Here is a 25,307-nt window from a genome sequence, read left to right as displayed (position 1 = left end):
TCAAGGCTTTGTTTGCAACGCAGAGGTTTATAGGGCATAGCAAAGCTGGGGAGGGTGCAGCAAAAGGGGGAGTAATGTAATTTAACTCTATCTGGTAAGTGATATTTTGCATAATGGTGGATAGAGGCAATATTAACCTTAACAATCCCATGTCGATCTTACACTGCCATTCCCCCGACCTCCTCCTCTTCTTGCTCCAATGATAATGTGACTACTGGTGCCAATCACTGATGGTAGCAGGGATCGGCTAAGTCAGTGATTGGTTGAAGTGGTCACATGCCCCTGAGCCAGGACCTGAGACAGACAGAGGTCTGCATAGGGTTGGAACAAGAGCTGCAGGAGATCAGGAAGGGGAGTGTTGCTTCTTTTTTTACTTTTCAACCAATTTTTAGCCCTTGAAGGAGTCAGTCAGCACAAAATCACTGTTCAAACCAAGCACAGGCGGTGAACCGATGGGTGCAGTAGCGCATCTACCGTGGGGGCAGACTAATGCAGGAGCCATAATGCGGGAGCTAATCTGGAGACCATTATACAGCTTGGGGGCTAATGTGGAGACCATTATACAGTTTGGGGGTTAATGTGGGGGCCATTATACAGTTTGGGGGCTAAACGGGGCGGCACAGTGGCGCAGTGGTTAGCACTGTATCCATGCAGCCCTGGGGTCCTGGGTTCAAATCCCACCAAGGACAACATCTGCAAGGAGTTTGTATGTTCTCCCCGTGTTTGCGTGAGTTTCCTCCACGTTCTCCGGTTTCCTCCCACATTCCAAAGACATACTGATAGGGAATGTAGATTGTGAGCCCCGATGGGGACAGCGACAATAATGTGTGTAAAGCGCTGCGGAATATGTTAGCACTATATAAAAATAAAGATTATTATTATTAATGTGGGGGCCATAATACAGTTCCGGGGCTAATGTGGGGGCCATTATGTGGCGCTCCTGAGGGTCCGACCGCCACAGGGATGCAGCACTTCTTTAATGGAGTGTAGTGTTCCTCCTCTGAGGTAAGAACAGCATGATGGTCAGGATCCAACACCACATTTCTCCACCAGAGGGGGCTAGAATGCACCAGGTGCTGCCCTCCTGGTTACAGGGAGACTGGGGAACCAAGAGTTAGGGGAACCAGTTAGTGGGTGAGGGTGGAGGACTCACATTCTAGTGATACTGTAAAATTCATATTTAATAATAAGCCATCTTGGTTCTTGGTCCTTGTTAGTCAAGTTTACAGGCTGCCATGTACTGTGATCTCCTACCCTGAAAGTGGATCCTGTGTGGACCTGCAGCGGATGTAGACACAGCCCTCGTACCCCGGCCTTGGGGCGAGGGGCAGGTTGTAGGCAAGGAATTTCTCAACCCGGTCAAGGACCACAACCAAGAAGGCCCGGAGCTTAAGAGTGTGGCTCCACAGCAAATGGATCCCGGGGAGGATGCAGACGGAGCGGTGTACGCCACCTGTCCTCGCCATGCTGATATATTCAGAGGGAGTCCGGCTGCAAGAGGGGTACCGGCCCCCGACACTGCTACTCCATGTCCTGGTCGGGAAAGCCCGGTAGGCCCTGAGGATCCCACCGGGTAACGGAAAGAGCAGAGCTGCCACCCGTGCCCTTTTTCTGAAAGGAGTTCAGAGGGAGACCCGGCCTATCTACACACAGACAGGAAAGGATACGGTCTGTAGTTCAGGAACACTCTGGTTCGGGGTCCTGATTGAATGCTGGACTTGCTTGGAGGTAGTCGGACCCCCGTCCCTGGTGACCACAGGACTCCGTGGTGAGCAGGGAGTCGCCTTCCTTCTGCCATCTCTAATGTGAGTAAAGCCTTGGAAGTTCACCCCTATGGCCTCCGGACTGTTTATTCTGCGCTACACCGCACGACGCAGCACACGGTCTCCTCTACTACTACCCCCTCCATCCTGTCTCTCTGCCCTGAGGCCTTGCTCCGCCTGTGGGGACTAGTAACAACATTGGCCGCTATACCACCATGCCTCAGTGGACTGCAGTGGCGCTGGTGGCCTTCACCAGGTGCCACAGGTGGCGTAGTCGGAATCAGCCACTCAACCCGGATAAGCCCACACCATCCTTTTAATGTGACAGCCCTGAGCACGGGTCGGGTCCGGGCCACGGCTGCACCCCATCTCTCCATCACAGGACCCGACTCCGAGTCCCCCATCTCCCAGGGTAAAGAAAAGGGCTTTCGAGTAAAGGCGTCACAATTATACAGTTTGGGGGCTAATGTGGGGGCCATAATACAGTTCTGGGGCTAATGTGGGGGCCATTATACAGTTCCGGGGCTAATGTGGGGGCCATTATACAGTTTGGGGGCTAATGTGGGGGCCATTATACAGTTTGAGAACTACTATGGGGGTCATTATACTGTGTTTTGGGGAGCAGTGGAGACATCATACTGTGTATAGAGGAGCTGTGGGTCCATTATACTGTGTAGAGGGCAGTTGTGGGAACATGATATTGTGTATAGAGAAGCTGTGGATGTATTATACTGTGCATAGTGGAGATGTGGGCCCATCATACTGTATATAGAGGAGCTGTACATTGGGGGACTCATGGGACATTATTAGGTGTTAAGTGGGAACTTTAGAAACATTATTGTTATAGGGGCACTCAGAGTATTATGACTGTCAAATGTGCACATGGGGCATTATTACTTTCTAGGGCACTTGCCAAGGGCATTAATATTTTCTAAGGGGCAATTTTACCATCTAGGGGGCACAAAAGAGGCATTATTACTATGTAAGGGGCACAGTGGTGGACATTATTATGTGGGCCAGTAAGAGGAGCAGTTATTGTACCACCCAGCAGGTTCAGTAATAGAGACACGGCAGCTGCGGCTCAGTATTGGGGTATCACCAGGATGGGGAGATTGTGCAGGTCGGGAATAGATGGAAACAGGGCTGTAAATGTGAGAAGTCAAATGTGTCTCTGTTGTAATCTCTGCATACGAGTCCTGGCTGGAGAAGTCGTCATGTCGGTCTGGGCCAGATGGAAAAGATGGGAAAGAACGTCAGCTGTAAGTCACTATCTGTAACTGTACTGTGATCTCTTATATGTTCTGCAGTACTAGTATCCACCACTATATGTTCACCGTACGGCGGTAATATCATTATTTGTCTTACTATAGAGATTAATTTTCAGTAACAGTGCGGTTATCTGCTTAAGATCCCCTCTACCCATGATTAGGCTGCCCCACTGTAGTCGTAATCAGGATTATTGGTTAGGAGCCCACGCAGAAGTTTTGAGTACCCCGAGTTGAACCCCTACCTATGCTTCTGGTTGGCCGAGTACTTCAGTACACCTTCCCACCTACTTGTTTAATCTCTAGTCTCCTCTTCCTTTATTGACAGGTGTGGTTTTATGGGAGCCAGAAAAGAGAGGGAATAGATGGAAAACAAGTAGGTGGGATGGTCCACTGAACTGTTTGGCCACACCAAGGGTGCACCGAGCACCTGTGATGGTTTTAACAGTGATTTTGTGCTGACAGAGACCTTTTATAAATAATTTACTCTTCCCAGACAACACTTGAATTGGGTGGCCAGTAGGAGTAGAGGGTCTATATCAAAGTTCAAAATGGGCCCCCATTATGGTGCCAGGATTTTACACCCAGATAAAAGGGCTTGGTATCTATTTCCCAAATGTGCCTATTCCCAACAGTCTTCTCTGATGACAGGTGATGTGTCTGATGCTGTACTGGATTCACCACTTGGACAAAAAGAAAACATGGGACCAAACCGGCCTATATCCTCTCTTTTTTCAAGGGCCAAATTGGGGATAATTAGTTTAGAAAAAAATATTGAAACACATGAGTGGACAGTACAGATTTCTCTCTCACAACCTTTTTATGCTTAGACCTGTAATCATGGGGCATCTTCTACATCTAAAGTAAAGAATTTTTCCATATTACTCTAGATAGGGAGGGATTCTTTAAAGTAAGAGCAGTGATATTATGGAAGTCTCTACGATAAGATGTTTTCACATTGAAGTCAGAATATTGGGATATTACAGATGATAGAATCAAATGACCAATATCGAAAAAGGAATTTTGCTTATTATATTCTAAAAAGTCAGTTGCATATGGATTCACTGATAGTTAATAATCTTATGTCTTACAGTCATAGTTAAGCTTTTCTCCCTCGAGAAAAACAGAAGCTCCTCGTGGCACTACGTTCTTGGGTTATATGCCCCAGCTGACATCTCCCCAAGCTGTGTCCCTGCTTGTATGCATAAAATTAATTACTTTTTAAAGCATAGAAATAAATAAAATACCAATAAAAAAGGTTTAAAAAATATCCACCGTGTACCTTGTTCATCTCGGAGTCGTCCTGTAAACTTTTGGAGTGGCAGGACAATATCCTAGGAAGGAATGATTTTATTTTCAGCACAATGTAAACAAATGATTTAGGACTTGGAACCAAGTTGAATGGTACTGGAAGAGTCCTTCCTTCCTCAAAGTACGAAAACCAAAGCTTAGCCCTGGCAAACTTCCACTCCACATCAGAGTCATCCTGTAAAAAATAAACAGAAAATGTGAAACTATTAATACAATGGTGATAGCTAGTATAAAAACTGGGGCAGACAAAATCTGATGGCCCTCTGTGGACATCACCGCGCTTCTGGCACTCATTTTGTATCATATTTTGTATTGCATTTACACAATCATACAAAAAGAAAATGGTGTTTCGATTAATAAAAATGATCCAATTGATTCCACGTGAATCGAATTTGAGTCAAATTTTATGAAATTCTCAGGTCCTGGCGAATTTAAACAATATTAGATCTGTGTGAATTGCAAAAAATAAAAAATGTCCGCTGACTTTTTACATATTGCAGAAGATTGCATCAGCCACAGGGTCACAGTATGCTCTGTTAGACATCATTCTTGGCCGTGTACATCTAGTTAAAGCTGTTGTCCGGTCTAAAATGACAAGTCTGCAGTCACTCTATGTGACTGCAGACTTGTGAATCCTCACACTGTGCGCTGTGAGAATTCTCTGGTGTCAGCGTCCTGAATACAGTATGAGCCCCCACATAGCCTCTCTATATTCAGTATGAGTCCCTTGTATACAATATTGAGCCCCACATAGCCTCCTATATACAGTATGAGACCCCTCATAGCCTCCTTTATACAATATGAGCCCTTACATAGCCCCCTTTATACAGTATGAGCGTCCATATAGCTCCTTATATACAATATCAGCCCTCACATAGCCCCCTAAATACAGTATGAGCCCCACATAACCTTCTATACATTGTACGAGCCCTCACATAGCTCCATATACTGTATACATGCAAAAATTTCATACACATATAAAAAAGAACAAAAAACACACATATGCACCTTGCTCCCATTCCACTAGCGCTCTGTTCCAGTCTCGAGTGCACCGAATCTCTGCACAGCAGACAGGATGAAGTGACGTCAATGCGTCGACGCACACGCTGATTGGTAGAAGAAGGAGCCAGTGACTCCATCCTTCACCAATATATTCCCCATTATCCGCATCCAGAGGTCCGGATTAGCCTGCAAGCTGCTGGTTTGCCCAGCTCTTTATTAGACTGTTTCTAGATGAAAGTATGCATATCGCATACATGCGGTCATGTGACCGTCATTCCCGGCGCTGACACCAGAGAATCCTCACAGCGCGAAGTTATTTTAAAACCAGACAACCCCTTTGAGGCAGGCAGCAAGAAGTAGTCGACTACATCTTGCTGCCGACCTCTGGTAGGTATACAGTGCTGGCCAAAAGTATTGGCACCCCTGCAATTCTGTCAGATAATACTCAGTTTCTTCCTGAAAATGATTGCAATCACAAATTCTTTGGTATTATTTTCTTCATTTAATTTGCTTGCAAGGAAAAAACACAAAAGAGAATGAAGCAAAAATCAAATCATTGATCATTTCACACAAAACTCCAAAAATGGGCCAGACAAAAGTATTGGCACCCTCAGCCTAATACTTGGTTGCACAACCTTTAGCCAAAATAACTTCCGGTAACCATCAATGAGTTTCTTACAATGCTCTGCTGGAATTGTAGACCATTCTTCTTTGGCAAACTGCTCCAGGTCCCTGATATTTGAAGGGTGCCTTCTCCAAACTGCCATTTTGAGATCTCTCCACAGGTGTTCTATGGGATTCAGGTCTGGACTCATTGCTGGCCACCTTAGAAGTCTCCAGTGCTTTCTCTCAAACCATTTTATAGTGCTTTTGGAAGTGTGTTTTGGGTCACTGTCCTGCTGGAAGACCCATGACCTCTGAGGGAGACCCAGCTTTCTCACACTGGGCCCTACATTATGCTGCAAAATTTGTTGGTAGTCTTCAGACTTCATAATGTCATGCACACGGTCAAGCAGTCCAGTGCCAGAGGCAGCAAAGCAACCACAAAACATCAGGGAACCTCCGCCATGTTTGACTGTAGGGACCGTGATCTTTTCTTTGAATGCCTCTTTTTTTTCCCTGTACACTCTATGTTGATGCTTTTTCCCAAAAAGCTCTACTTTTGTCTCATCTGACCAGAGAACATTCTTCCAAAACGTTTTAGACTTTCTCAGGTAAGTTTTGGCAAACTCCAGCCTGGCTTTTTTATGTCTCGGGGTAAGAAGTGGGGTCTTCCTGGGTATCCTACCATACAGTCCCTTTTCATTCAGACGCCGACGGATAGTACGGGTTGACACTGTTGTACCCTCGGACTGCAGGGCAGCTTGAACTTGTTTGTATGTTAGTCGAGGTTCTTTATCCACCATCCGTACAATCTTGCGTTGAAATCTCTCGTCAATTTTTCTTTTCCGTCCACATCTAGGTAGGTTAGCCACAGTGCCATGGGCTTTAAAATTCTTGATGACACTGTGCACGGAAGACACAGGAACATTCAGGTCTTTGGAGATGGACTTGTAGCCTTGAGATTGCTCATGCTTCCTCACAATTTGGTTTCTCAAGTCCTCAGACAGTTCTTTGGTCTTCTTTCTTTTCTCCATGCTCAATGTGGTACACACAAGGACACAGGACAGAGGTTGAGTCAACTTTAATCCATGTTAACTGGCTGCAAGTGTGATTTAGTTATTGCCAACACCTGTTAGGAGCCACAGGTAAGTTACAGGTGCTGTTAATTACACGAATTAGAGAAGCATCACATGATTTTTCAAAGGGTGCCAATACTTTTGTCCACCCTCTTTTTTAGGTTTGGTGTGGAATTATATCCAATTTGGCTTTAGGACAATTCTTTTTGTGTTTTTTTCATTGAAGATAAATTAAATGAAGAGAATAATACCAAAGAATTTGTGATTGCAATCATTTTCAGGAAGAAACTGAGTATTATCTGACAGAATTGCAGGGGTGCCAATACTTTTGGCCAGCACTGTATATGGCCGAAAATGATGCACAACAAACTTTATTTCTCCCTGGAGCCGCCGGCTTTCAGTAATACAGGCATGCCAATTTGGCTACAGTCACCGCTCACAGCACTGTGATCGGCAGCTGTAAGCACAGCCTCGGACTTTGACTGACAGCTGGCTTGGCGCTGATGTGCTGCAATCACAGTGCTGTGAGTGGTGACAGTAGCTATACCGGTACGCCTGTATAACTGAAAGCCAGCGGCTCCCAGGGGGAATAAAGTTCATTTTACTCCAGGTGCCGCACTTTCAGTACAGCAGGCGGACACCTTCCTAACGCTATTAACCTGCAGACTAACCCTACATCTGCAGGTTAGAAGAGTTATCCAACGTCACAGGTTCCCTTTAAGATGAACTAAAAATAACTTCAAACAGCCTAACATGTGTCCATATTCTTAAACTAAATCAAAAACTGTTTATTTTGTGTGATAATTTTTGGACGTGGTGCCTGCGCTCGCAGTTTTGAAGCTCCCCTTTGAGAAAGGTGGTATTTACTGGTTGATACCTTGCAGACCCCGTTTATGTGACACATCCACTTCCACCTCTTCATCTTTCCACATTCTTGGCAACATATAGAGTATTCCTATTACCAATGTAGGGTTTTATTTTTTGCTGATTCCTATTGACGTTCGTCACTTTGCAGCATTGTTTTAGGCAGATGCTGATGGAGCTGCAACAGTCGGGAACGACTTCAATGAGCGGTGGGTTAAATGTTCCTGGCGGTAAATCACAGGACAGAGGTGATTTTTTTTTTTCAGACGTTCTGTATATGTTATAATGCGCCACCAATTATTTTTAGATCATCGGAGAAGGTAGCGGAGACAGAAAGTATCTTCTAATGATGTGATCAGTGTGTGTCATTCTCAGCACCGGGGACTGATTAATAGTCCCCAAAGTGTTTGGTAAATGACATGTATCTGTCGCTTTCTTCAGCTGAAGAAGACGGCAGATCGGAAGTGCGCTTGTATAATTATATCACATTCAGCACAGGGAGACAACGATGTCAGACAGGTTATGGGAACGAATGTGTTTCTTTATAATATCTCTGAGTTGATGGTGGAAGATTAGTAAGGGAAACTTTTTTAAACCCTAATAACCGAATATGGACATCTTCAATTTTTGTAATTGGATTTCATTAAAATTTTTCCACCGTTTGGCTTTTACAAGCTCTTGATTTTCCAGCACATTCCTGGCTGCAGAATGATTTAACTGAGAATCTGTCAGGGAGCTTATTCTGACCGTTTGCAACACTCCTGTCTCTTTCTGAGCCTCTATCGTCTGATTTATGATCACATCACAGTTCACCTCAACTTTTATGTGGTCAATAGTCAGAAATCCGAAGAGAAGCGATCTGAAAAAGATGCATAAAACAGTTACAAACTCTCCAGCAGAAACTAATGGGCCCGCAGTTAACTCATTCCGCATCCTGTAGGTAAACAGAGCTTGTAAAAGCCAAATATTTCATAAAACCAAAATGCATTTTTTTTTAACCCAGAATACATGCAATTAATTAAAAAAAATATTTGAAAATGTTTAAATCCTTAATTTTTTTTGCCTTCCTGCATTTTAGCAGCCATAACATTTTTACTTTTCCACTGACCTGGCTGTGTAAGTCTTTGTTATATGTGGGAGAAATTGTATCATTTTTGGCACTCTTAAGTGCATGATTAATTAATTGTAAATTAAATATGTGACACCCCAGGGGTCTGGTTGCCACAGTAATAGAGATATTATGTCTGAGAGCAAGTGGGAGGTTTCTCTGGTCAGGAGCCAGACCTGGGAGGGGAGGAATCTGCCCTTATAAACTGGGTCTGGGGCGGGATTAAGTGAGACAGAGCCTGCAGAACAAGCAGAGCAGTCAGAGCCTGGAGAGGGAAAGTGAGAACAGGAGCTCTGTAGGAGCAGCAGCTGAAGGCCAGGGGCTGTGAGCAGAGATATAGCTCGCCCTGGTTGAAGTTACTAAAACCGGACACATGAGTCCGAGGCTGTGGGGACTGATATATACCCAGCAGTAGAAACCAACCGGCAGGGGATTCCAGGTCCTCTGGCCATAGAAGCCCGGAGGTTCAGTCACAAAGAAGGGACCAGCGCCGCCATCCAGAAAGAGTGCAGATAAACGGGGAGGCCTACAACTCCACCTGGCCAGGGGAACTCCTGCTTGCTCGCTGACTGACCAGGCCCCTTATACTAGCCAGTACTCCCGGGAGGGTCTGCCTTGTACCATCAGTAAAGACCCTGAACTGCACCTCACGTCTCTGTGATTCCTTGCCGCACCAGCACCATTAGCACTGGGACCCTCACACCATCACTCCCATCATCTCTCACATTAGCTGCCCTGAGGCAATACTTATCCCATACTCGGCTGCGCAAACAACATCAGCATCAGCGGTCAGCAGCGCAGCGGCGATCCCCACTGACCGCAATCCACGGGTGGCGTAGTCGGACATTTGCTATACATTAAGACTGCCACTGGTTTGACCACCCTAGGCACGGACGGGGTCACCGCCACACGGAGACTACAACCCCCAACATTCTACAACAGGCCCGGTTCCGGGTTCCCCGGCACAACACAGGCCCAGGGGGCGCGTCAACTTTGGCGTAGTCGGCAGGATTTCGTGCCCGCAACCACCGGGTACTGCGTGCCTGAAAAAGAGACTTTTATACTTACCTGTGGTGAAGTTTCCCGCCATCCGGAGCCAATTCCCGCCACCAGACGCCATCTTGGACCGTTTCCCGCCGTCTTCTGCCTTCTTCCCGCCATCCGCAGCTGCTTCCCGCCTTCGGACGCCATCTTCGGGACGCCGCACGGGAAGAAGAGGGGCGTGGACGCCGAAAGCGCACGAGATCCGAAGCTTCGCCCCACGCTCTGACGCTGCGCAAGGTCCTGGAAGGGAGGAAGAGCGACGCTGACGTCATCGGAGCGCGACGCCAGGTCCTCAACCCCGACGATCGACTGCGGAGCCGCGGCCTACGGAAGAAGAGCATCGCAAGGTAGGCCACGGTCCACTAGGGGGGAGGAGGACGCCGGATACCGAGGGGAGCTCCACTGCCACAGCCACCGCCAGCGCAACCGCTGCAGCAGTCATGCCATTCACCATGCCCTATATCCCGGGGGCAACCTGGCTACCCCAGTACTCAGGGGAGTCACATACTCTAAATGACTTTAGAGAAAGACTGGATAGCCTCTTCCAGGTGTACCCCCTCACAGAAGAGCAAAAAGTGAGCATCCTGGTGGCCCAATTAATAGGGGCAGCCCAAAGGGAGGTAAAGTCCTGGCCACCTGGGAGGAAGAGGACTGTCAGAGAAATACTAGCCCGGCTGAAAGACACATTTGATACCCGCACCTCAGCCGAAATAAAGCTCAGATTTTACGGGTGTAAACAGCGGGCACACGAAAGTATAAGAGACTATGCTCTAAACCTACAAGAGGCCCTGAGAGCCATTAAGCAGGCAGACCCTGACAGCGTGGGAAATGAAGATAAGCTGTTGACTGAACAATTTATTGAGGGTCTACTGTGCAATGCCCACCGAACCCAGTTGCGGGCAATGGCCTTACAGGACCCTGACCTGGACTTTGCACAGTTCAAGGACAGAGCCATCCGGGTGCTCCGAGAACCGGCACCAGGTGGCGCTGTGACCCACAGGCGCCCTGCTATCACTTACCACCAGGAGACGGCGCCCTTGTCTGCAGGGCCTGTGGGAGCTGATGCGCAGGCTTTAAACAGTGACCCGGCTACAGACCTGCACCATCAGGTCCAAGAGCTGACTAAGAGCGTTGCCGCGCTAACCAGAACTGTGCAGTCTTTACAGGTCTCTTCTCCAGGAAAGATCCAGCTGGCATCCGGACCGGAGGACGTCCCGTGGCACCGACTGAGGAGGACCCCACCGGCCACAGGAAGACCCAGCGACAGATACAACGAGGACGGACGACCCATCTGCCGCCGCTGCAATCAACCCGGACATGTGGCAAGGTACTGTCATTTAAACGGGCACAACCTGGGGTAGAGGGCCAACCCCCAGGCATAAGACCATCAGGCCCATCAAACTGGCGTGATAAATACGTAGGGGGACGTCCAATCTTGCCTGTGGTACTGGATGGCATTCCTATGAGTGCCCTACTAGACACTGGGTCACAGGTAACCACCATCCCATACGTGCTCTTTAAACAGTACTGGAATGACTCGGACATAACCCGCTACCCAGATGACGACCTGAGTATCATCGCCAGCAATGGTCAGCACGTGCCGCAGGTGGGATTCAAAGAGGTGACCATTAAGATCGGTAAAGTCGAACTGGCGGCACAAGGACTGATTATAGTGGACATAGACCGTCATGAGAGTCACCCTAGAATAACCTTGGGAGCTAATGTGATTGAAAATTGTCTTGCAGAGGTGATTCTCATTTTACAGCAGGTTGCCAAGAACGCCAGTTCCGGCCAGCAGCGTGTGCTCCAAAAAGAGATCCGGGCACTGATGAAGCGGCAACAGGTGGAACTATCTGGTGGTGAGATAGGTAGCGTGAGAATGTGTGACCCGTTCCCTATTGCCATGCCCCCAAAAAGTGAGATGATGATTTGGTGCCGGGCAGCTATTGGTCTAAGAGGTAGAGACTACCAAGCAATGGTAGAACCCGTCTACTCAGACAGTAGGCCCACCATTTTGACGGCACGGGGGGTGGTCGATGTACGCCATGGGAGGGTACCCGTTCGCATCATAAATATCGGGGAGAGAGAAGTACACCTGCCCCGGTATGCCACGCTAGCCAAATTGTTCACCATCAACCAGGACTCTGTACAGGCCGTGGAACCCTTGCCTCCATCTCAACCAGAGGAAGGTAACGGCTCTAAGAAACCAATGGAGGACTGGTGTCAGCAACTGCATTTGGGTACTGACTCCACTCCCTCACACCAGAAACAGGGAGTCTATCGGGTGGTTCGAGAGTACAAGAGAGTGTTTAGTAAACACCCGCTAGACTTCGGGCGAGTAAAGGGGGTAGAACACCACATCCCCACGGGAGACCATCCTCCCATAAAGGAGAGATACCGACCCGTACGCCCGGCACACTACCAACACGCCAAGGGGATGCTTAGAGACATGAAGGAGGCTGGGGTAATCAGGGACAGCTGTAGCCCCTGGGCAGCTCCACTAGTCTTAGTGAAAAAGAAATACAACACCATGAGAATGTGTGTAGACTACAGGAAGGTCAACCGTATCACACACAAAGATGCGTACCCGTTACCAAGGATAGAAGAGTCCTTAGCTGCATTAAAATCTGCTAACTTCTTCTCTACTTTGGATCTCACTAGCGGGTACTGGCAGGTTCCTGTAGCAGAGGCGGACCGGGAGAAGACCGCATTCACCACCCCAATGGGTCTCAGCGAATTTAACTGTATGCCGTTCGGGCTCTGCAACGCACCAGGAACCTTCCAACGGTTGATGGAATGCTGTCTGGGACACCGGAACTTCGAGATGGTCCTGTTATACCTGGACGATGTCATCGTCTATTCCAAGACCTACGAGGACCACCTGAAACACCTGGCAGAAGTGTTCGAAGCTCTGGCAAACTACGGCCTAAAGGTGAAACCCTCCAAGTGTCACCTCCTGAAACCAAAGGTGCAATACCTGGGACACGTGGTGAGTGCTGACGGAGTGGCTCCTGACCCTGATAAGATCACCGTGATTAAGGACTGGCCAAGACCCTCCAGCATAAAGGAAGTGCGGCAGTTCCTCGGGTTGGTAGGCTACTACCGAAGATTCATTCCCGGTTTCACCAAAATGGCAGCCCCTATGCAGGACCTCCTGATAGGTCAATCTCGGAAAGCCAAAAACCAGAAGCCGCCCTTTAGGTGGGAAAAGCTGGAAGAGGAGTCCTTCTGCCAGCTGAAGATGGCCCTCACGGGGGATGAAATCCTGGCATATCCAGACTACAGCCAGCCCTTTATCCTCCACACGGACGCAAGCAACATCGGGCTAGGAGCCGTACTGTCCTAGATCCAGCAAGGGAAAGAACGGGTAATCGCGTACGCCAGCCGAAAGCTACGGCCCACGGAGAGGAACCCTGAGAATTCACCGTGTACACGGATAACAACCCGTTGACACACCTGGACACTGCAAGGCTCGGTGCCCTGGAACAGAGATGGATGGCCCGCCTGTCCAACTTTGAATTCACCATCAAATACCGGGCAGGACGCTCAAATGCCAACCAGGATGCCCTCTCTAGAATGCCGAACTTACCGGACGTAGGGGAAGATCCAGAAGATCTGGAAGAAGTTGAGCTCCCTGCGTTCCACCGTCATGGGATTACCCTGTATTCCCACTGTGTGAAGGACAGGCGCTCCGTGACGTTCAATCCCTTGCCCCACTACAACTGGGCGGAGACGCAAGACAGTGATCGCGCAGTCCATTTGGTGAAGGAAATGCTGACCCAGGCCGATGCCCGTCTTGACCCAGATGCTCCGGAGGAGACCAAGCAACTGTGGAAGGAGAAAAGTAAGCTGTTCCTCTACAGGGAGAAGCTGTGCCGGAGAATGGTTAACTCTCGAACACATGAGTTGACCTGGCAGGTAGTGGTCTCAAGACGAGACGCGGCTATGGTTCTGGAGGCATACCACAACGGAGCAGGGCATTTCGGATGGAAGAAGCTGGAGTTCTTGCTGCGTGAACGGTTCTACTGGGTAGGCATGAGAGGAGCCATCGAGAGGTGGTGCAGAGACTGTGGCCGGTGCCACCTGAGAAGAAAAGACCGAGCCAGCCAGAAGACTCCCCTGCAGCCCATCATCACCAGACAGCCACTGGAACTGGTAGCCCTGGACCATGTGAAACTGGCTCCGAGCAGATCTGGGTATGTCTACGCCCTCACAATCGTAGATCACTACTCCCGGTTCCTGGTGGTGGTCCCGGTCAAGGACTTAACGGTTCAAACAGCAGCTAGAGCCTTCCAGCAGCACTTCTGCCATCCACACGGTTACCCGGACCAAGTGTTGACAGACCAAGGACCAGCCTTCGAAGCGGAGGTCTTCCAGGAGTTCTGCAACCTGTATGGCTGCAAGAAGATAAGAATAACGCCCTATCACCCTCAAACCAATGGACTCTGCGAGAAGATGAACCAGGTGGTGATAGATCTGCTAAAAACATTGCCCCTGGAAGAACGCAGTCTGTGGCCTGAGAAACTGCCCGATCTGGTGGACCTGTATAACCACATCCCTGTAGGTTCCACCAACTGTACCCCGGCTTACCTAATGAGAGCAAGACCTGGTAAGCTGCCTATTGACCAGGATATGGGAGTCCTGATGCCTGAGGACACCTCGCCAGAGGCAGACTGGGATACAGAACGGCAGCAGCAGTATCGGAAAGTACAGGAGAGCGTCGAGCGAAGTCTGTCTCAAGCTAGAGAAAGGCAAGAGAAGGCTTATAACCAGTATGCTCCCGCTGTTCCCCTGGTACCTGGAGAGCAGGTCTTGAAGAGGAAGAGGCGGCTCCACAAGTTGGACGACCAGTGGGAGAAGGACCCGTACACCGTACTGCCATCAAGCCATGAGAATCCAAAAATCTGCGTAATCAGTAAGGATGGAGGAGAAACCACAGCCATTGTCTCCAGAGACCACCTGAAGAAGTGTCCCGAGCAGCTGCAAAGCCCTGAAGAAGATCAAGGAAACCCTCAACCCGCAGAGGAAAGGGAAGAAATGATCAGTACCGTACTCTGAGACATCCCCCGGTCTTGGACACAAGTAAACGGCGCTGTCGTGGTACCCGTCCTCACCTTTCTCCAGCCAGCCCCGCAAGTGCCTACAGAGGAACCGGTAGAGCTGGAAGAGCAGCCGGCCCAAGAGGCAGAAGAGTCCACACCAGCAGTACAGGAGGATCAACCCTCTGCTAGTAGTGAGCCTGCCGTGCCCCTAGTGAGCCAAAGAGTGCGCAGACAGCTGCCCAGCTTACCCATAACACCTCCTACACCCTGTAGTGCAGAACCAGTTAGTGAGCTCCGTAGGTCCACTAGAGTCACTAGAGGTCAGATGCCCGCTCGCTGGAGAATCTAAACTAATGCCCTGTGAATTTAACTGTTAACTGTTTATGGTTTATGTTCGTTGCCTGTTATTAATTATGTTTCTCAGTTACCCTGCAGATTTTTATGGACTAACAGGTTATGGACGCTGGATAACCGGAACAGTTTTGTAGATAGTTGCACCTTGGTGCCTCTTGCGAAGACGCCCGCGGAAGAGAAAACCTGTCTGGCGTGGCCTCCTTGCGGCCCAAAGTAGTTAGTCTACCCTTGCAGCCACGCCCAAGGACAACGCAAGGGGTTTGCTTTGGACAGGTCCCCTACTTCGCTTAAAGCTTCACCTTGGGTGATATGGACACCCGGTTGTGGACACGCCGTGACCTTTAAAGAACTAAAGCTTCTTGTAAATATGTTATCGTATTATTGTTTATACCCTGTTATTATGTTTTAAAAATGTGTTTAGTCCCGGAGTACTAAAATTTACTAGTGGGGAATGTGACACCCCAGGGGTCTGGTTGCCACAGTAATAGAGATATTATGTCTGAGAGCAAGTGGGAGGTTTCTCTGGCCAGGAGCCCTAAGCATGCAACACGGCCCACCCAGACCTGGGAGGGGAGGAATCTGCCCTTATAAACTGGGTCTGGGGCGGGATTAAGTGAGACAGAGCCTGCAGAACAAGCAGAGCAGTCAGAGCCTGGAGAGGGAAAGTGAGAACAGGAGCTCTGTAGGAGCAGCAGCTGAAGGCCAGGGGCTGTGAGCAGAGATATAGCTCGCTCTGGCTGAAGTTACTAAAACCGGACACAGGAGTCCGAGGCTGTGGGGACTGATATATACCCAGCAGCAGAAACCAACCGGCAGGGGATTCCAGGTCCTCTGGCCATAGAAGCCCGGAGGTTCAGTCACAAAGAAGGGACCAGCGCCGCCATCCAGGAGCGGAGGCTAACAGAAGGCCCCAAGTCACCAGCCATACGGGTGAGCACCACACGGTATACTCAGGGACCTAGGCTACTTGTAACCGCTGACAGCAAGGTAGCCAGGAAGAGTGCAGATAAACGGGGAGGCCTATAACTGCACCTGGCCAGGGGAACTCCTGCTTGCTCGCAGACTGACCAGGCCCCTTATACTAGCCAGTACTCCCGGGAGGGTCTGCCTTGTACCATCAGTAAAGACCCTGAACTGCACCTCACGTCTCTGTGATTCCTTGCCGCACCAGCACCATTAGCACTGGGACCCTCACACCATCACTCCCATCATCTCTCACATTAGCTGCCCTGAGGCAATACTTCTCCCGTGGGGAGTTATCCCATACTCGGCTGCGCAAACAACATCAGCATCAGCGGTCGGCAGCGCAGCGGCGGTCCCCACTGACCGCAATCCACGGGTGGCGTAGTCGGACATTTGCTATACATTAAGACTGCCACTGGTTTGACCACCCTGGGCACGGACCGGGTCACCGCCACACGGAGACTACAACCCCCAGCATTCTACAACAGGCCCGGTTCCGGGTTCCCCGGCACAACACAGGCCCAGGGGGCGCGTCAAATACACTTTTAATTTGATCAATAATAATGGGTAAAAAATAGCTTTTCATGCTTTTTTATTGTTTGCTTGTTTATTTGTTTTGTCCTTTGTTTCTTTTTTTGTTCTCAAAACGACTCATTAAATAAAATTTTCAGGTTTTTATAGTCATGTGAATAAAAAAAAAAAATTTTTGCTTCTTTGCTCTTATGCAATTTTGATGCAAAAAAAAGTATTTCAATTGCGTTCTTCACATTTTTAATTGTGGAGAGGGACTTTTTATTATTACAATTTTTGCATCTGCTGCCCCCTTGATCTGGCTTCTTTAGAATGTCTGGGCATGTACATCGTGGTCCACGAAGTCTAGCCTCAGAGCCTCCACTCAGGACTCAAAAGCACAACCCTCTTTGCCTCTCTGGATAAGGCTACCTCAAAACATATACTTTAGGTTTCTTCCTCACTGCAGTGGATCGCTCTGACATTGTTCCGTTGGTGATGCTCTCCTTGGAAACCTCTATAGGTCTTCCTCATCCTGGCACTCTCTCACCCTCAGGCTGCTAAACTATCTCTTATCCTATGTATTGGTTGGTCTTCCATACTTGGACAGTTCACAGAGACAATTTTCCCTCTATAAACCTGGGGCAGCACTCTCATAAAATGTATCAGTCCTTTACTTTATTCAGATGTAAGCTATTCAGTCAGCCTGGGCTCCAACCCAATCACATGCCCTCTGTAACTGACCCGTAGGCTCCAACCCAATTGCATGCTCTCTGTAAATGACCCGTGGACTCCAACCCAATCACATGCTCTCTGCAACTGACCCATGGGCTCCAACCCAATCACATGCTCTCTGTAACTGACCCGTGGGCTCCAACCCAATCACATGCTCTCTGCAACTGACCCGTGGGCTCCAACCCGATCACATGCTCTCTGTAACTGACCCGTGGGCTCCAACCCAATCACATGCTCTCTGCAACTGACCCGTGGGCTCCAACCCAAACACATGCTCTCTGTAACTGACCCGTGGGCTCCAACCCAATCACATGCTCTCTGCAACTGACCCGTGGGCTCCAACCCAATCACATGCTCTCTGTAGCTGACCCGTGGGCTCCAACCCAATCACATGCTCTCTGCAACTGACCCATGGGCTCCAACCCAATCACATGCTCTCTGTAACTGACCCGTGGGCTCCAACCCAATCACATGCTCTCTGCAACTGACCCGTGGGCTCCAACCCGATCACATGCTCTCTGTAACTGACCCGTGGGCTCCAACCCAATCACATGCTCTCTGCAACTGACCCATGGGCTCCAACCCAATCGCATGCTCTTTGCAACTGACCCGTGGGCTCCAACCCAATCACATGCTCTCTGTAACTGATCCGTGGGCTCCAACCCAAACACATGCTCTCTGTAACTGACCCGTGGGCTCCAACCCAATCACATGCTCTCTTTAGCTGACCCGTGGGCTCCAACCCAATCACATGCTCTCTGCAACTGATCGGTAGGCTCCAACCCAATCTCATGCTCCTTACAACTGACACCGTGGGCTCCAACCCAATCACACACTCCTTACAACAGACACCGTGGGCTCCAACCCAATCACATGCTCTCTGTAACTGACACATGGGCTCCCATCTAATCACCTCCCCTCTACAATTGATCTGTAGGCTCCAACCCAATCATATGCCCTTGGCAACTGACCTATGGGCTCGAACTAAATCACATGCCCTCTACAACTGACTTGTAGGCTCCAGCCCAATTACATACCATCTGCAACTGACCCATGGCCGTGGGCTTCAACCCAATCACATGCCCTCTGCAACTGACCATGAGTGGAGGGAAACAGAGATCTTTATCTCCTGCTGTCCTTTCTGTGTGCATCCTTAGCCATATTTCTACCTAACCCATGTCATCATATGCCCTTTCAGTGCTCTTAACCCCTTCTGCAGTCAGTCATTCAGGCAACACAAAAACTCACACATAAAGACCAACATTTTAGACAGTCCTCCAAGTACTCTATACAGTAACATCAATCCACATAAGCCAGGCAGCAGCCATATTGCATCCCTAAAAATTAACTGGTTTCTTCAAATACCACCCAAATTACACATCCACACCACAAGTGCAACAGAAAAATAATGTTATCAAGTCTTAAAGGGTCATTCCACCCAAGAAAAGAAACAACAACAAAGTATGTAACATAAATCACATCTTCTCACAATGTCAATGTCTCTTGTAAGAGGGTGTTGAGGGTTCAGTTTTCAAGACTCTTACAGCAAACTGTATTATAGGAGTATAATTTATATAGTTTGTATGCCACGCTTACCTCAATCTCTTGGAAGGAGCTGTTGATCATGGCAATTAGCATATTTAATAGAACGATTACCATAGTAACATTATACACCCCATACAGGACATATCCAATATTTTCTATAAATTTGTGTCCATAGTTGATGACGACTGACTTCACTTCAGAAAGTCCAAATATAGCCCAGAATAAAGTCTTAAAACTTTCTTCAACTCTTAAAAGAAGAAAAAAAAAATAGAAAATCTTAAAATCAGGCTTATAATCTCTCTGTGGAAAATCAGTAATGTTCAGTCCATTGTAATTGCAATTTTCTCTGGTCTGCGGACACATGTGCCCCGCCTGCCACCCAAAGGTTTTATTATAATGTCATAGGATTGCAATGATAATTGACCACATCCTGCTCTGGAAGAAGAGTAGTGTATTTTATTGAACAGAGCTGGATTTTTTATTTAAAGAGGACCTGTCACCAGGTGAAAAGTTTGCTGTTTTTGCTCTTATTTTATTCCCGCAGCTCCACTTAGAATTTCGACTTTTGCTTATTTTTTAAAATCCGCCCTACAGTTCCAGAGATAAGGACCTTTTTATTTAGCGCTGATTTTTTATTGTCCTTGCCAAGAGGGCGGTACGCCCCCGAGGAGCCTGTGAGCAACGCCCCTTTAGTAAATACTACATAAATTAGCACTAAATAAAAAGGTCCATATCTCTAGAACCAAAAGGCAAATTTACAAGATACAAAAAAAAAAACCAGAATACTCAGGAGAGCAGCGAAAATAATAGAAGAGTAAAAACTGGCCTCTTTTGACCCGATGGCAGGTCCTCTTTAACTCTTTGGAGCTATAGTCTTTGTGCATTGTGATTGAGTTAAAGAGGCAAAAATATAAATGGGTTGTACAGGATTAAAAAAAAATGGCTACTTTTTTCCACATAAAATCCCACAATGGCATTCCAGCCCCATTCAATTCAATAGAGCCGAGTTACAATGACATATTTCTTCTGAACTAATGCGGCACTTTTTTTAAAATTCTATACAATCCTTTTTTAGGGGAATATGTCATCAGAAAATGACCCATTGTTTAAATCAGGTTTTTATGGTAAATATGTTTTTTATATTGTATATATATTTTTTAATTTCTATATCACTCAATATAAAGAAAAAAAATCTGAAAACTTACAACTTTCTTACTGGCCACCAGACCTACTACTAGACTCACCTGTCGTGTTTTGTTTTTTTACATAACAATTTCCAGAAGTCTCACAAACAGGATTAAAATGACTGATAACACCTTTATTTAGTACATAACACAGGATCCACCATTCACAATAGGTGATGTCACAGCTCACCTCCTCCTCCTGCACAATGACTGATAACACCTCTATATACAGTAGATAACACAGGATGCACCACTCACAATAGGTGATGTCACAGCTCACCTCCTCCTCCTGTACAATGACTGATAACACCTCTATATACTGTAGATAACAACGGATCCACCATTCACAATAAGTGATGTCACAGCTCACCTCCTCCTCCTGTACAATGATTGATAACACACCTATATACAGTAGATAACAACAGATCCACCATTCACAATAAGTGATGTCACAGCTCACCTCCTCCTCCTGTACAATGACTGATAACACCTCTATATACAGTAGATAATGGATCCACCATTCACAATAAGTGATGTCACAGCTCACCTCCTCCTCCTGTACAATGACTGATAATACCTCTATATACAGTAGATAACGCAGGATCCACCATTCACAATAGGTGATGTCACAGCTCACCTCCTCCCCCTCCTATACAATGACTGATTACACCTCTATATACAGTAGATAACACAGGATCCACCATTCGCAATAGGTGATGTCACAGCTCACCACCTCCTCCTGTACACTGATTGCCAATCTCTTGGAATTCGTATCCTGGGACCCCCTTAGATATTGAGAATCGGGCTCTGGAGTCCCCTTTTTGAGTGTGCACACTGTTGCTACACTCATCTGCTACCTCCTTCAGTCCCATACACAATGAATGGAGCAATAGCGGGCATTCTCAAACATTGCTCCATTTAAATGAAAAATTCCAAAACCTCTTCTTGTGATCAGCGGACCCCCAGTGATCAGCTACATATTAATTATCTATAATAAGTAGTAGTGATGTACCAAGCCCTTAAAGTTGAAAACACAGATTTTGTTTTAGACAGTATCGTAATTCCATCTCTTTGTCTTTGTTGCACATAGCAACCAATCACAGACTGGCTTTCATTTCATATTCTGCTTTTGAAAAATGAAAGCTCTGCCATGATTGGTTGCTATGGGCAACAAAGACAGATTTTCATATATCCTCACATTTTTCTTACTTATTGACTTGTCAAAGAAGAATTGACAATGAAACAATCAATTAAAAGCACAAAGTTATAAAATACGTAAACCCTTACGTGGTAAAGGCATCATTTTGCTTGGCTCCCAGATAATAAGAATAGAGGTTAAACATTCCAATCATGAAGGCCACAAACACCATAATAAAGATCACCATGAACTTGAAAATGTCCTTCACCGTCCTTCCCAGCGATATCTGTAAAGGCCCAAAGCTTTCGTTGGCTGGAAGAATATAGGCGATCCGGGAAAAGCTGAGAACAACAGCAATCGCATATAGGCCCTCAGAGATGATTTGAGGATCTGACGGCAGCCATTTTATTCTAGCTAGAAGGAGAAAATAGTAAGAATAACTTATGAGATGTATGATAAAAAATAATGAAGCAAAACAACCATATCTATATAACTACAAAGTCATCCTTGGTCACCCATGTGAAACAATTGTTTATCAATATGTTCAAGGATTTAGTCTTCTCTCTACAGATTTGCTGCAGCATTGTACTGCCGAGATTGGATATTTGTATAAAATGACAGTGGGGTAACACAGGGGTCAGTATTGGGCTTTCTTCTTTTTAGATATTTATTAGTGACCTTGTCGGGGGCATACAGAGTAGAATTTCAATATTTGCAGATAATATTAAACTTTGCAGGATACTCAACACAGAGGAGGATAAAGTAATATTACAGAAGGATTTATGTAAGCTGGAGGTGTGGGTTGAGAAATGGCAATTGAAATTTAATGTAGATAAATGTAAGATTATGCACTTGGGCAGAGGAAATAAAATGTATACATTTTAATGTATCACAAATAGGGATAGGTAATAAAGGTCTAACAAGGAGAAAAATAGTTGGAGGGGAAAAAACATCAAGATCCAAAGCAGTACATATCACTGATCATACTAGTAAACACCATCTCAACCAGATCCCTATAAGAACACTTGGAGGTGAGTAGAGTAGTATATAGGAATAGTAGAATTAAAGTTACAGTTCTCAAAGGTGCCATATATTTGCTCTGTATGCCATGTTATGCTTACCCATAATAGGGGTGGATTAGATGCGCCCACCAAAAAGTGCCCCGACGTGCGTTTCACATTGTGCTTTCTCAATTTTGCTTTCCAAAATGTTTTTCTGATTATGCGCCATTTTTACAGCCCATACACTCAATGGCAATTTCATCCCCATAATCCACCCCCAGGATGTGTGTTTAGACATTGTTACCCTGTCTGATGGCAGAATATCCTGGTGTTTCGCACAAGAAACCATTCAGAAGAGCTACTGTCTGAGATGTTTCTACGCCGCTCGAGATATGCCTACTCTTCCAGGAGTCTGAAAGGTCCACCACCTTTTACAGGAGTCCTCCTGACATTCTGGAGAAGCTGGCAAACATTGTATAAGTATTAAAATTAGTTGTCCGATAAAAACAAGTTATTACCTATCCATAGAATAGGTGATAATAACTTATTGATCAGTGGTGGTTCCACCGCTGGAACTCGCAGATTGGCCAAACGGGGAACTTATATCCCTTGTAGAATATAGCAGCAGTGCGCATGCTCGACTTCCATTCCATTCATTCTCTATAGGGCCGCTGAATATTTTTTTATGGCAGTCTCAGAGATTTACTAGAGTGGTGGGCAGCCATTTGACCTGCTGCTTATTTTTGTAACAAGGACCAGTAGAGTTACTGTATGTGAGCAGGTCTGTCTACAGGTTTTTGCTATTTAATCTGAGAGCAGCATGATGTAGGGGCTGAGACCCCGATTCCAGTGATGTGTCACTTGCTGGTCTGCTTGCTGTCATTTTGATAAAATCCCTGTTTTATCTGCTGCAGATCTAGCAGTGCTCTGAATGCTGAGCTCTGTATAACCCCGCTCACAACACTGATTGGCGGCTTTCTGTGTACCCTGTGCATAGGCAGAAAGCTGCCAATCAGTGGTGGGGTGGTGGAGTTACACTAAGCAATTGACTCGGAGGCACCTAGTCCTGTGGTAATAATCTCCTGCTGATAAAACATTGATTTTATTGGAACAGCAACACACGGCTTAGTAAGTGATACGTTGTGGGAATCAGGGTCTCAGCCCCTACATCATACTGCTCTCAGATTACATTAAAAAAACTGCTGACAGAGCACCAAATGGAGGAGATAAACTGAAATCTGTAACTGACTATAAAACCGGAGAATTTATTACCCCTCGACGGGCTTTAAACGGTGCCATTAGTTAAGCACTGCATGGCGGTATTTCAGCAGTGAATGCCTACAATAGTTGAACTGTGTGTGGCTATTTCAATTGAGCACTAAATGGGGCCATTAATTAAGCAAAATTTTCCATGATTGAGCGATGTTTTTAATGTAGGCATTTATGCATGAATTTGGCATTATTGGCTACACACTATCTGGATTCTCTATATCACATTTTCCTCCTTTATATACAATATATTTGCATTCAGAAACCGTTTTAGTATATTCACAATCAAACTGATTGCCTTTGAAATAGCAAAAAATAACCCCAAATTTACTGTCAACCATTCCCTTCTCTTCATTTAGAAGCATCGCTGAAGGAAAGATTACATCTGTAAAGTCTTTTTACAATTTTGTTTTACTGCTTCTCTTCTAGAGGCTGGGATAATAGATGCCGAGGCTTATTTCACCGCACACAATAGCTAAATCTTAGGAAACAATAAAGATTAGCTTAGAAAATAACAAAAATGTAAGTATTGTATGACGGTGTGTGCCTGCCTTAAAGGGGCATTCATATTTAAGTAAGCGATGACACATAGCTAGGGTGTTCCATCACTTACAGGGGAACCTGTCAGCACATTCTACATATGGAAATTTCCTAATAAAAAATTATATATATTTTTTTCTAGGGATCCGAGGTGCCAGTCATGAGAAATTTAGTCTAAAAACAAATCAGTCTGGAAGTGCATTGGGGGCGTGTCAATGCACTTGGCAAGTGAATTGACATTTCCATGGTGCAGAGCCAGTCTGATTTGCATATGGCTAGACTTCTCATGCCTGGCACATCATAAGTATACAAAAAAAAAGCAAAAATTTTTATTTGGCCAATTTCAATAGACAAATGGCAGAAATGGTTTACATAGGAGCAAACCCAACCAACCAGAAGGACACGTACTCCAGGAGTTCCGACCGGTGCCCAACATCAATAGCATGGAAATAAACAATTTCTTCAAGAGAATAAACAGTGGCACTCATCAGTTTCATTTATCTTCTTTATTGACCTCACCAGTTTTACAAGTATATAGTGAGAGAGAGTGCTGGACCCCTGAGGCAACGACTGTTTCGCTTACTCCTATGTGCCCCTGAGGTGTCTTGCATATGAGGCCTAGAAGCATAGAAGTATGTAAAATGGCCATTGCCTCAGGGATACAGCACTGTCTTCTGATATATATATAAAGATGATAAGTGATACCTGTGAGTGCATCTGTTTATTGCCTTGAAGCCATACCGCTTCATCAATATGCAAAACTTGTGCTAACAGTTCTGTCCAAACCTCTTGGACCCCCACTAATCCAGAGAATAAAGGGGCTACAATCCCCTTCTTAGTATTTCCTTACACAGCGGTGTTCCCAGTCACCCTGCTGTGCAGAGAACTACAGCGAGTCCTATAGTGAATTAAGCAGTGATGTGGTCCCTCAATTCTCAAGGTTGTCCTAGAGGTCAGTCCCCCAGTGATCATCAGATGATGGCAATTGTC

General features: G+C 46.6%; 1 protein-coding gene across 2 annotated transcripts in view; it reads right to left on the bottom strand.

Annotated features, from left to right (window-relative positions):
* Positions 1-25,307, bottom strand: part of TRPC6 (transient receptor potential cation channel subfamily C member 6) — a 303,958-nt gene that overhangs the window by 45,510 nt on the left and 233,141 nt on the right. For both annotated transcript variants that reach the window (XM_073662136.1, XM_073662137.1), the window contains exons 7-9: positions 21,657-21,921; positions 19,237-19,432; positions 4,311-4,514 (exon numbers count right to left, since the gene is read on the bottom strand). In XM_073662136.1, the coding sequence (XP_073518237.1) occupies positions 4,311-4,514; positions 19,237-19,432; positions 21,657-21,921 (665 nt within the window). The remainder of the gene's footprint in view (positions 1-4,310; positions 4,515-19,236; positions 19,433-21,656; positions 21,922-25,307) is intronic.

Source organism: Phyllobates terribilis, unplaced genomic scaffold (assembly GCF_046119375.1).
Source record: "Phyllobates terribilis strain yellow unplaced genomic scaffold, ASM4611937v1 Scaffold_2__4_contigs__length_985480577, whole genome shotgun sequence".
In the NCBI taxonomy this organism is placed as follows: domain Eukaryota; kingdom Metazoa; phylum Chordata; class Amphibia; order Anura; family Dendrobatidae; genus Phyllobates; species Phyllobates terribilis.
This window is presented reverse-complemented; position numbering and strand designations above follow the sequence as displayed.